Raw genomic sequence first — 12,387 nt, 5'->3', positions numbered from 1 at the left:
AGCACACAAAAATATTCTGTATAATGCTGTGCTGCCATCTTTGTGGCAACAAGTTTAAAGAAGAACCACATATGGATGTGATGGTCAGGTGTCCACATACTTTTGGACATATATTGTATGTTTGATTTCTATAGACTTTTCTGAGTTTTAGAACTAATAGATTTTTTAAAGGCAGTCTTTAAAAGAGTATAAGACATAAACAGGGACTACTTTAGTCTCCTCCTCAGCACAGTACGTGGCGGTATACAAACCATTCTGTTGTCTGTAACACCAATCAATCCACCGAAGAAGAAGAAAAAGAATTACGTCATATCCGTGAGCTTAAACGCCCCGCCCTCTGTGTTTCCACTCCATTTTATTCCCAACATACATCACGGCAGCTTCCGAGCTTAAAGCAAGATGGCGGACAGACCAGGTACGGGTATTGGAAACTGTTCGGATTGATTAATGTACCTAATGAAATGTTGCGCACTTGTTTCTTTATGTTCATTATATTCGAGTAGACGATTAAAGCAGGAATTTACTTCCGCTAATAATGTTATTTATAAACAAGTCATTTGTTAAAAAGGCCTGAGGAAGCGCGCTCGAGTTGAGTCAAGGACTTAATGTCACACTCATGTCATTTGGTCGGTTCCAGTTTGCACCAGTGTTTAGTTTAATATCATTCTGGGTGTTTTTATTTTTTATTTTTATTATTACTCTTTAAATCTGCTTGGCTGTATGATTAGCACGTGATAGTGTCAGAAGTGGACATACAGCTGTGACTGGACAAATAGCATGCACACTGCTAACTAGCACTTAGCCTGAGGGTCAGTCAGTTAATTTAGTGTTCATAAAGGTTAGTCTTTTTAACTAATCCCAGCGTAATGACTGTGGACTGTAATTAAACCCTAATGCAAGCCTGGCCTTTGCTCACAGCTTTAACCAACCTGGAAACAACTTGTGTACTAACTTACTTACAGTAATAACTTACTACAATAAGTTACTATACAGTAAGTAGTACAAGACAGTAGTGTCACTGAGAAATATAACTAATCACACCACTTCAAACAAGATAAGAAGAGTCCAATATTAAATACAGAAAATGTTTAAAAGGAGTTTTATTGTCGAAAGGGAGTTTAATTTTCTTATTGTTAAAAGAAGCTTTTTTTGGCTCTTCGTCAACATTAAAGGTTAAAGTTCTTTTTTAAATATATATTTTTAAAGCTGTATATAAATTAATGTTCTGTGTAAAATTTTGCTTTGATATTGTTTAGAAATGCAGGCTTTTAGAAGAATGTGAAGATAGCAGGCTGTGTAACTTAAAGCTGTATGTGTGAATTTTGGCTCTGAGTTTGTGTCACAGATGGTAAAAGGATTCTTTGGTTGTGCATTGAGGTTGATGGTCTTGGAGTGAGGATGCTACAGGATCACATGAAACCCTGGAGACAGCCATAGTGGCAAAGGCCAAACAGAAAGAAAACATGTTAATGAGCAGAAAATATCCTTTGTTTGCTTGCAACCCAAGTTTCTGCACCAGCCCGTATTACGCTGACTGATATTGTAGACATAATGTAGTTATTTTTTAATCACGGGTCAAGCGTTACAGGATATTTGGCGTATAATCCGACATGGGGAACATTGTTGTACAGACTGTTTATAGAATTCAGGCAGGATTTTATTGGGATCATCTAATACAGTGTGATGAGGTCTAATCTTGAAAGGCCACATGGTGTAAACCGGCTTTATTCAAACTGATTGGATGTTGCTAAGTGCTGTTGATCAGCCGGTGTTGGGAATAAATTTGTCGGTTTTGAAATTAATCAAATGGTTGGGCAGCTCTTTTTTTTATTTTTTTTATTTTTTTAATAAATTTAGTTTTACTAAAATAGATGCTGACCGACTGTACACAAAGTTGACTGTACGTGATGTTTTCTTGTCTCCAGTGCCCATTGCTGAGAAGAGGCTCATGGATGTGAAGCTGAGTCAGCTGCCATCCTGGTTCGGTACGAGGGACTTCACTCCTAACGGCCTCATCGGCTCTGTTCGCAGAGGTGAGAACGTTTGTGGCAAATGTGTAAATAGGGTCCGCACCTGTCTAGTGTCCAAGTGCGTGGTTTTAACCGTCATTTGCCTGTATTTTTTCCAATCTTGAATGAATTGTAGGGGGATCACTTAGCATAACTGCCATATTTAAAGCAAAGGCCAATCGTAAAATGAAGAGGGGGAAAAAACACATAGGCTACATTGAAAAACAAACCTCTCCTGATAACGGCCGAGTCAAATACCAAGTACAGCTGGAGGCAATATTGGGGATGAGTGTAGTGCAGTTTTTATCTGAAATGTATGGAACGGGGTGTTTGTTGTTGGTGTGTTGAAATGGTTTAACCTTGACTCTCTTTTAATTAATGAGCATGTTCACCATCTTGTGTATTGTTTCCTCTCTCTCTCTCTCTCAGGCTATGAAAGATATTACAACAAGTACATTAACGTGAAGAAGGGAGGATTTGGTGGTGTAGCCATGATCCTCGCCGGTTACGTTGTACTCAGTTATGTTTGGGAATACGATCATATTAGTAAGTAACGGTATAAACCCGTTTTGTTCTTTATATTTGGTGTATCAGACATGTGTCCTGGAGGGCCACAGTAAGGCTACATCCATGTTAATCCGGATAAAGTTGAAAACGCATCTTTTTCCTCTTCATTTTGGCCTTCCGTCCACACCGAGACAGCGTTTTTGTCCAGCGAAAGTGGAGCTTTTTTTTTTTGGAAAACGCTCTCCCAAGTGGGTACATATGAAAATGCACAACTGCTGTACAACGTTGTCCGCCATCTTTGTTTTGAGTTGAATGTCACATGACTAAAACCACATCACTTTAATATCTCCGTTTTCACATTGTAGTGTGGACTGAGGAAAACATTAAAAAAAACACAAATGTTTTCTCAGTCCACACTACAATGTGAAAACGGAGATATTAAAGTGATGTGGCTTTAGTCATGTGACTCATTCAACTCAAAACAAACAAACAAACAAAATGGTGGACAATATTGTACAGCAGTTGTGCCTGCTATCCAGTTTCCTCTACATTTTCAGCTACCTTTGCAAGTTTATAGTCTTGGTTGACCTGTAGCAAAAACTGCACCTCTTCGTCTGTCCATTTAAAAAAAAAAAAAAAAAAAAAAAAAAAAGAAAGAAAAACTCTGAATTGATGCTGCAATGTTGAGGACTTTCTGTCCATTTTTTAAAAACTCTGCTTTTCCTCGACATTGCAGCATCAAATCAAAGAGACGAAATATAAATAAACGCCTGACGGAAATGACAGACCGAAGCTTCTTAAATATTTATGTATGCGCAGTGTTGTGGATGTAAACGTTTTGGACGTTTCAGTGTAAATTTTTTTTTTTTTTTTTTTTAACGTTTGAAAACCAGTGTAGATCTTAGGAGAGCGTTTTAAATCGAAAATGCAGTTTTCAGATCTATCCGGATGAACGTGGACGTAGCCTCGTACAGATTGTTTCTTACCTTTTTCTAACTACACATCCAGCCTGTGATCGCTGTTCTAACGAGCTCCAGCACTAAAGTTAGACGCTCCTACTAACCTGAAGCCACGATGTATTTTCACCAAGATGTTTTTCCTTTTCTTCATAACAGAGCATGACCGCTGGAGGAAGTACCATTGAAGCGTTTAGGACATCATGGACCACCGAGCCTCTTGGGCTGTCCCAACAAGTGTGATCAGCACACCTTTCTTTCATGGTTGTTGTGTATAAGTTTATTTGTGACCAAGAAATAAAAACTAAAATGAAGTGATTTTGTGTTGGTTTTATTATTTTTTTAATAATTTTTAAGTGTTGAATATGTTCGTGACATTCTGACATAAAATCAGCTGTTCTACACTACCAAAAAAAAAAAAATCTAATTTCACTGTGAATTTCTTAAGGTTTAGTACTAACATCTACTTCCTCAACTTTTACAATTTATAAGTAACGTAACTGGTACATCTTTCATGGAAGTTCACTGACTAGGACACAGGAAGTGTTTCTCAACAAATCACTCATTTCATTCAAACCCAAATCCACAGCGGAAAGTCGACTGCCATGTAAATTCAGAAGGTTCATTTAAAAAAAAAAAAAAAAAAAAAAAGGCAGCTACTGCATACAGTAAAAATTATATCCGATCAAAACTCAAATCAAGTAATGCCGTTTTAGTCTTCTGGTACTATTTCTGAAACCTGACTGTAGTATTGTAGGTGTTAATGAATGCTGTGTAACACTGAATTTGAACAGTATGACATTCATCTCCAGTTAGTTTTTTTTTTTCTTTTCTTAAATTTTTTTGCAAGCATTCACAAAACAGCATGTCCCAAAATTCTCCATACATAGGGGGAAATGAACCCTTTTTTTTTTCTCCCCCAGATAGCCTTTAAGAACACCTTTGACAAAGAAGAACGTATTGAAATCCTGTTCATGGCTGGATCAGGAAGCTGTCTCAAGGTTGAGATTTGACATGCAATTACACACACAACATGAGTTCACCATGAGTGGGAGAGACTACGACTCTGTGTGTTCACAAAGAAATCATGCAGAGGATACATTGAAAAAGAAAAAAAAAAGTTACATTTTGCTAAAAAGTGTTAATTTCCCCTATGTAAGGAGGAAGAATTTCAGGACACTATTTTATTTCCCATTAGACATTAGATTCCCACCAGTATAGAATCGTGAGATTAAAAACAATACATTGCTTTACTCAACTCGAACAGCCTAGCTTGACTTTTTTTTTTCCTTTTCTTTTTCTCTTCATTCTGCACACAGAAGTGATCTTGGCCGAGAACCAGATTTGGTCCACGAGTGTACGGTGACTTCTCCACTGAAAAGCTAACAGACCACTCCTTGTACATTTTATGAGATGAAATTCCAGCAGTTTATTAGCAGATACATGGTGCAGAAGAACGTCACTGTCCACTTAGGAAAGCCAGGTGTCCTTTTGTGCATTTGTTTGCGTAATGTCCCTTCTCTCCACACTGCAAAAATGAAAGGAACACACAAAAAAAAAGACTGTGAGCTGTTTGAAAGGTCCCCAGTGTACACTACTGTGTAAAAAACACAAATTTTGTCTTAAAGTTTTGTGGCTTTTAGTATGAATATATTCGCCTTAAGGTTATGTATAAGCTAGTGCGCTCCAAAACAATGACAAAATTCGCATTTAGAAGATATACGCATTCAAAATGTACACTCTCTCTCTACCACCGATACGGATCAGCGATTTTGATGACATCATTCTGCACGTCAGTTTCTCATCACATTTTCTGTCCAATCAAACGTTCTCTAGAACCCGAAGTGTCCCACCCCCGACATTATAAAAATCCATGGAACTGACAGTTAAGTACGGCTTAACCTGGGTTGTGAGGTAAGCTAAACTCTATTGGCTATTGTTTTTTAAAGGGGGTGGAGCCAACATATCGAATATCGCTGTATTTCAAGGCACTTCACTTCTGCATTATTGAGTCAATCCAAAATTTATTTTAGATTCCAAACATTACTTTCCCAACAGGAAAATGTTTGCATGGCGGTAAAGAAAGCAACATATTACTGTACTTTACATAATGCACCACTTTTTCAGACACAAATCATAATGAAGTCTGTCTGGAGTTATCGGCAAAAACAGAAACCGGTACAAGAGTCAAAGTCTCCAGAAGAACTGTGGCAGATTCTTCAAGATGCTCAGAAAAAAACTCACCAGCTCGTTTCCTTATAAAACTGAGACGACTGATGCGTTTTTAAACAGCAAAGGCTTGTTACACTTAGTATTGACTCTGTTTAGTTTATTACTGCTTTTAATAGTGGATTGTTTTTATGTACATATGTTTCATTTCAATATTTTTGAAGGCATCTTTGCTTTATAGCATTTCCTTGCATGTGCCTAAGACTTTTGCACAGTACTGTATATCAAACTACACACAGGTGCACTCACCTATACACACCATAGAAGTATAAACTGACCTTGTAACACGTGACCTGGTCCAGCGGACGAGGGCCTCGGGAGCCGCCTGTGTTGTTCTGAGGCTGTGAAGCTCCGAGAATGTGTGGAGGTTTTTGATGGTTGATGTTAGCAATGGAGTTGTTGCTGGTTAACTGGATCAGTGACAACGATGATCTGTTCAAGTTCTGTGCGTTTTGCTATGAAGGGGTTAAAAACAAAACGTTACAGTGTTTAAAGCCATTGCAGTGACTTTGTTCTAGTGGCATCGTTCTTCCTGAGAAAGTAAATAAATAAATAAATAAATAAATAAATACCTTTTGCTGGGTCTGAGCTTGCTGAGGCAGAGGTGGCTGTTCATTCGTCCCCATAGGCAGCTCAAAGCGTGGGCTAGAAATCATCAGTCATCAGTTGTGATAAACTGTTCAAAACTCTTGCTGTTAATAATGAATGTTTGGTGTGATATGATTGCACTTACTGCATAAACTTGCAGGACTTGCCCTCAGGACAGAAGCCTACTAGATAATTAACACAGATGACCCTCCGTGTGTGTCTGTGTCGGCAATCCGGGCCTTGATCGAAAACAAAAGAGGAGGAAAGTGTTCACTCGATTATACACGCAATTAATTTAGATGTTCCTAAAGGTGTTTTTCAACTGTGAAAAGGGCACCAAGGCAAAAAAGGGCCCAATCTGTTAAAGTAAAGTTCTTATAGTAAAGTTTACCATCAGGGTAACACTATAAGGTAGTTTCTCTTCAGTTCTACAAGACCAGAGGATGTATTACTCAAACATCCAAACTTTAACTGTACGTTCACACATACAGCGATTTTATCTCTGCAGGTCGCTTGTACAACAAAGTCGCCAGTAACGCATCTTTGCTCAAATCCACGGTAATTTTTTAAAATTCCAAACTCCTCCAAATACATGTGGAGTTTGCTTGATTTCGTGTTGATTCTGCGATCACAAAATCATGAAATCCTGGAGGGACTGACTGTGGGCGGAGAGGATGCGGGTCAAACGGGCAGGTACAGTAACAGGTGATGATTCTCACTTGTGCGTCCGTTTGTGCTTTCAGTGACTCCATAACCCACGAACGAGAGAGACAGAGAGTGTGTTACCACTGGCAGAGCTTGTGGGACACTTGCACACACACCCAAAAGTATGAACTTGACGGCGTGAAAGCTGCGTGTCTGGGACGGACCCGTTTCCCGTCACTGTATTGTTTTTTTGTTCAGTTTTCAAAGTGTGCTGAAAAGCGCAGACTGAACATACACAAGCTCAGTTAAAATTCCGCCTATCTCCCGAGTCTTCCTCCACACCCTCACACACCGGGGTACTGCGGTGATATTCCTAAATTAAGACAGGAATCTTCTTCTGTAATATCTACTCCTGAACACTTAAATAAGTGGACCAATGAACAAGAAATAAATCGACAACGTGAGGTTTCACATTTAAAATCACTGTTAAAATCTGACAAAAAACAACAACAATTCTCTCTTGGGAACTTGGTTAACTGAAAAAGCCTTACCGTGCTTGCAAAACCCTCGGTCATACCACGGACAGTCTTTAATCTTAGATTCCGGGTCAATGTGCAAGAAAGGACATTCTTTATTACTGCATTCCCCTGCAAGAATACAAACACTTAGTCTTTTTTTAAATTACCTTATATCACATGAGTAACACAGGAGGGAAATACAAACCAAATTTGGAGTAGAAATAGCATTCGGGCATCTTCGTCATGTCATACTCGTGTAGAAATTCGCACTGATCTCCTTTCTTGCATAATCCTCGAAGCCAATGTTTACAAACCACTGTCTTTTCTCCGCTAATGTGCCGAAAAGGACACATCCCACCTTCGGGAAGAAAAGGGATCGTTATAGAATAAGCTCAGACGTACTACACGCATCTCATTTTCTTATGGTCCTGGCAAGTCAAAAATAAACCAACACTTTTGATAATTACCTTTCAGACATGCAGATCTCATGAAAAACTCGCACACGGCTGCACCTGATTCTGCAAAGAGAAGCGTTAAGGATTACAGCGTGCCGGTGAGAAGTGCATCCTACATCCACCCAATGTGCTTCAAAACACATTGCACTACAGTACGGCCAAAAGTTTGTGGACACCTGAAAATCAAACCTGGAACAGAGAGGCACAAACCTGTTCCAACATGACGATGACCCTGTGCACAAAGCAAGCTCCATGAAGACATCGTTTAAGAAGGTTGGACTGGAAGAACCCTGACCTCAACACCAATGAACTCTTTGTTCTTGTTTAACATCAGTACCTGATCTCACTAATGCTCTTGTAGCTGAATGAACACAAATCCCCACAGCCACGCTCCAAAATCTAGTGGAAAGCCTTCCCAGAAGAGTGGAGCTTATTATATCAGGAAAGAGGGAATAAATCTGGAATGAGATATTGAACAATGACATATGTCTGTGATTGTCAGGTGTCCACAAACTTTTGACCATATCTGTATCTCTAGGCTAGTGTAGAAGGAATATACGGATGCGTACATTACTGCAAAAGTGTCTTTTATTGTTGTTGTTATTATTATTGCACCTTTAATGTTCAACTTACTGTCCATTCCTGGAAACGGCAGCGGTTGAGCCCCTAACTGCTGCTCGACCGCAATCTCCAGATCAAACTTGAAGTGATCAGCGTTGGCAATTATTTCCTGCATTTTTTAAAAAATCTTATTATTTTCTAACCCCTGATTCACTTATTTCACTGAAACGACAAACTTCTACCAACTCTACCTAAAGCTACGCTAGGCTAGTTAGCGACACTCGATAAACAGCTAGTTGTGTAGTAATATAGCTCGATATAAACTACCAGAAGCTAAAAATAAATGCGTGGAGAAACTACAAAGGTTTTTTGAGACTCAATGATTTTTTTTAATCCACATGGCAGGACCGGACCAGGTTTAAAAAAAAAAAAAAAAAAAAAAAAAAAACACCAGCAGCACGGTTTAGATGTACTTCCGAGACGATTCACACGCATGACCTCTGACCCCTGCAAGGCTGTGGAATCACACTCTGAGTGACCGAGCGATTTACAAATACAAGCCAAAATACAACACTTTCTGCATTCTTTACTTTTTAAAAGCTGCGTATAAAAGTTTGATATTATCACAGTTATAAATTGAGTAAAACCTATCATAAATTATCTTTATTAGCAATCGTCATGAGCAATGTGTCGGTAATCGATTAAAACGTCTTCCCTCAAGTGCGCCAAACGCTGATTTGAAGTTTTTGTTCAAAAAAAAAAAAATTCATTTACAGTATTTTTCCCCTAAAGATTTATTTATTTAATTTTTTTTAAAATTTATTTATTTATTTATTTATTTACAATATTTATTAAACATCTTCAGGTAACAAACAGGCATTATTATTGTTGAGCACACCAACAATAAATCCAAGCAGCAAAACAATACAAATAATAAACACCTAATTATATATATCCATCCATCCATCCATCTTCTACCGCTTACTCCTTCTTCAGGGTCGAGGGGAAACCTGGAGCCAATCCCAGGGAGCATCAGGCACAAGGCGGGGTACACCGTGGACAGGGTACCAGTCCATCGCAGGGCACAATCACATACACACTCACACACCCATTCATACACTACGGACACTTTGGACATGCCAATCAGCCTACCATGCATGTCTTTGGACTGGGGGAGGAAACCAGAGTACCTGGAGGAAACCCCCGCAGCCCGGGGAGAACATGCAAACTCCACACACACAGGGCCACAGTGGGAATCGAACCCCGGACCCTGGAGGTGTGAGGTGAACGTGCTATAATTATATATATATATATATATATATATATATATATATATATATATATATATATATATATATATATATATATATATATATATCCCTATAATTCTTTAAGGCACTGTTTTAAGGAATTCAAGTCATTTTTCAATGCCAGAAAGCTCTACATTTAACAAATCTACATTTGTGTATGTAAAATTTACCCATAATCATAATATTATTACACAAAAAATTCAACCCCTTTATTTTGCATAACAACACCAAACTTAACAATGTGATCTTCAAAAAGAGATATTTCATTCATCGTAAATAACCACTTTTTCCCTTACAGGTATGTCATTTTTTTAAAACAATAGATCAATCACAATCACTCAAGTGATATTCTTACAGAAATTCTTACAATTATTACAAGACAATTGGAATACTGACCGAAATGTAAATTTATTTATAGAAACGAGGTTTGGCCTTATTCCATTCATCCATCCATTTTCTGTAACTCTTTATCCTACACAGGGTCGGGGGGAGCCTGGTGCCTATTCCAGGGGACTAGGGGCACAAGGCAGGGGACATCCTGGAAAGGGTGCCAACTCATCAGAGGGAACAATTGCATACCCATTCACACATCCATTCAGACACTACAGACTGGCGGAGGAAACCCCTGAAGCACGGGGAGAACATGCAATCTCCACTCACACAAGGCAAAGCCGGGATTCAAACCCCCAACCCCAGTAGTGTGGGGCAAACGTTCTAACCAATAAGCCTTACTAAATATGCATAATGTTTAATTTAAAAACATCTAATCTTTGAATAGATAACTGTAGAAAAATATTTATTTTATTGTAAACACACTCTCAAAAGAAAAACCTTTGGAAAAGTTTGCCAGAAAAAAAATATTGTTACTGTTTTAAATCAATAATTTTCTGTTGTTTTTCTTACGAAAATACCACGTACTCTGATGTTATTTGCTTCTGAATATAAAATACAACGTGGTTTAATGTGGGGTTTCTGATGTTTATAAAGGATACACATACAGTCATGGGAAAAAGAAAGTACACCATTCTTCAATTCTATGTTTTTATTTATTGGTGCCTATGTAACAATTGCTTTGGTCCTCAATAACTTCTATAAACAAACAAATAACCTCTGGTCTCTGGTGACAACAATAAAAAACACAACAGATTTCAATATGTAGTCATTTTTCCCCCAAAAGTAAACCAACATTTAGAAACCAGGTGGGGGAAAAATAAGTAGGCCTACACCTTTCCTACTTCCACAATCATTAAGAGAGAGGTGTTCTGTATGAAATGCACAAGATTAGTTCATCAACAAGAAGTGTGACTACCTCTATAAAGAGTTTGGCAGTTTGGTGTTCTGGAGCACTCAGATGTGTGTCTACATCATGCTAATAAGAATTAGCCCCTACTTCTTTTCGTGTCGAGGTTCCACTTCATATTAATTTCGCCCAGTAGGCGGCGGTCTCGATAGCCCTGTCCGTCGCATTGCACAGGTCACACGCCGTGCAGGAATGTGGACACATGGGGCACGCCAGCAGGTGCGCTATGGTTTGTGGCACTGATCCGCAGGTGGTGCAATGAGTCGATTGGCCAGGAAGCAGTCCCCATCTGGGCATATTTTCCCTGCAGCGGCCAACTTGTGTTCTTAGTCTGTTTAGTGCCCTCCCTATTGGCCACGGTTGTTTGTGCCCAGGCGGCAGGTCTTAGGCGGGTGGCATATAGGGGTCGGGCAGGGGGGCACCTGTCCCACCAGAACGAGCAGCGTGCCTTGGACGGGTCGCACGACAGAAGGCACGTGCACCTCATGAAGCTCTTGCGGCTCCTTAGGCGGGCAAGCGGCAGGCGGTGTTCGTGCAGCAGGTGTCGCAGGTCTTGTTCCAGCTTCTGCTTCTTGAGGGCACAGGCAACCTCTCTCCGGATCTCTGGGAGAGTGACTCCAGCTAGTGGGTACAGCTTGTTGAGTGAGGTCGGCTTGAGGCATCCGGTTATGATGCGGCTGGTGTCGTTCAGCGAAGCGGTCACCTGCGCGGCATGTGTGGAGCAGTGCCAGACCGGGTGGGCGAACTCGCCAGCGGAGAAGCACAGTGCCAGGCCAGTGGTGCGCACAGTTTGAGCCATTTTGCCCCAGCTGGTTGACGTCAGCCTTCACAGCAGGTTGTTGCCCGAGTTAACCTTTTGTCAGGTGTTAAAGCAATGAGCTTTGTACATGAGCGCCTGTCCAGTGTGATCCCCAGATATCTTGGGTGAGGGCAGTGCTCGATCACTACACCATTCCAGGTGACACTCAGGGCTCTCCTCGCTTGGTGGTTGCGCAGGTGAAACGTGCAAATCTGCGTCTTTGAGGGATTAGGCCTGAGGCAATAGAATTAGCCCCGACCTCAGAGAAGCATTTGTTGCTGGTCATCAGTCTGGGAAGGGTTATAAGGCCATCTCCAAACAATCTGAATTCATCATTTTACAATGAGAAGGATTGTTTACAAATGGAGAGCCTTCAAGACAGCTATCAGTCTTCCCAGGAGTGGGCGTCCCAGCAAATTTGTCCAAGGTCAGACTGTTTAATGCTGAGAAATATAAAGAAAACCCCAAGTGCTAAATCATGTGACATACAGGTCTCTGTAAGCACATAAA

At 39.9% G+C, this 12,387-nt stretch overlaps 2 protein-coding genes across 3 annotated transcripts; one reads left to right on the top strand and one right to left on the bottom strand.

Annotated features, from left to right (window-relative positions):
- The first annotated feature begins 308 nt into the window (after nt 1-308).
- Nucleotides 309-3,790, top strand: atp5mf (ATP synthase membrane subunit f). Its single transcript, XM_053613242.1, has 4 exons — nt 309-415; nt 1,926-2,033; nt 2,439-2,555; nt 3,632-3,790. The coding sequence occupies exons 1-4, from the start codon at nt 400-402 to the stop codon at nt 3,658-3,660; spliced, it is 270 nt and encodes an 89-aa protein (XP_053469217.1). The 5' UTR covers nt 309-399; the 3' UTR covers nt 3,661-3,790.
- Nucleotides 3,787-9,157, bottom strand: cpsf4 (cleavage and polyadenylation specific factor 4). 2 transcript variants are annotated; one of them, XM_053613240.1, is made up of 8 exons: nt 8,541-9,157; nt 7,920-7,970; nt 7,658-7,810; nt 7,486-7,581; nt 6,435-6,528; nt 6,274-6,346; nt 5,980-6,156; nt 3,787-5,000 (listed from the first exon to the last, which is right to left on the bottom strand). In XM_053613240.1, the coding sequence occupies exons 1-8, from the start codon at nt 8,641-8,643 to the stop codon at nt 4,932-4,934; spliced, it is 816 nt and encodes a 271-aa protein (XP_053469215.1). In that variant the 5' UTR covers nt 8,644-9,157; the 3' UTR covers nt 3,787-4,931. The 2 variants fall into 2 exon arrangements, with proteins under 2 accessions (XP_053469215.1, XP_053469216.1); XM_053613241.1 differs by lacking the exon at nt 8,541-9,157 and adding an exon at nt 8,118-8,498.
- Nucleotides 9,158-12,387: the final 3,230 nt, after the last annotated feature.

The sequence above is a fragment of the Ictalurus furcatus genome, chromosome 24, assembly GCF_023375685.1.
Source record: "Ictalurus furcatus strain D&B chromosome 24, Billie_1.0, whole genome shotgun sequence".
Classification (NCBI taxonomy): domain Eukaryota; kingdom Metazoa; phylum Chordata; class Actinopteri; order Siluriformes; family Ictaluridae; genus Ictalurus; species Ictalurus furcatus.
Note: the sequence above shows the minus strand (reverse complement) of the source record. Positions and strands in the feature narration are given on the sequence as shown.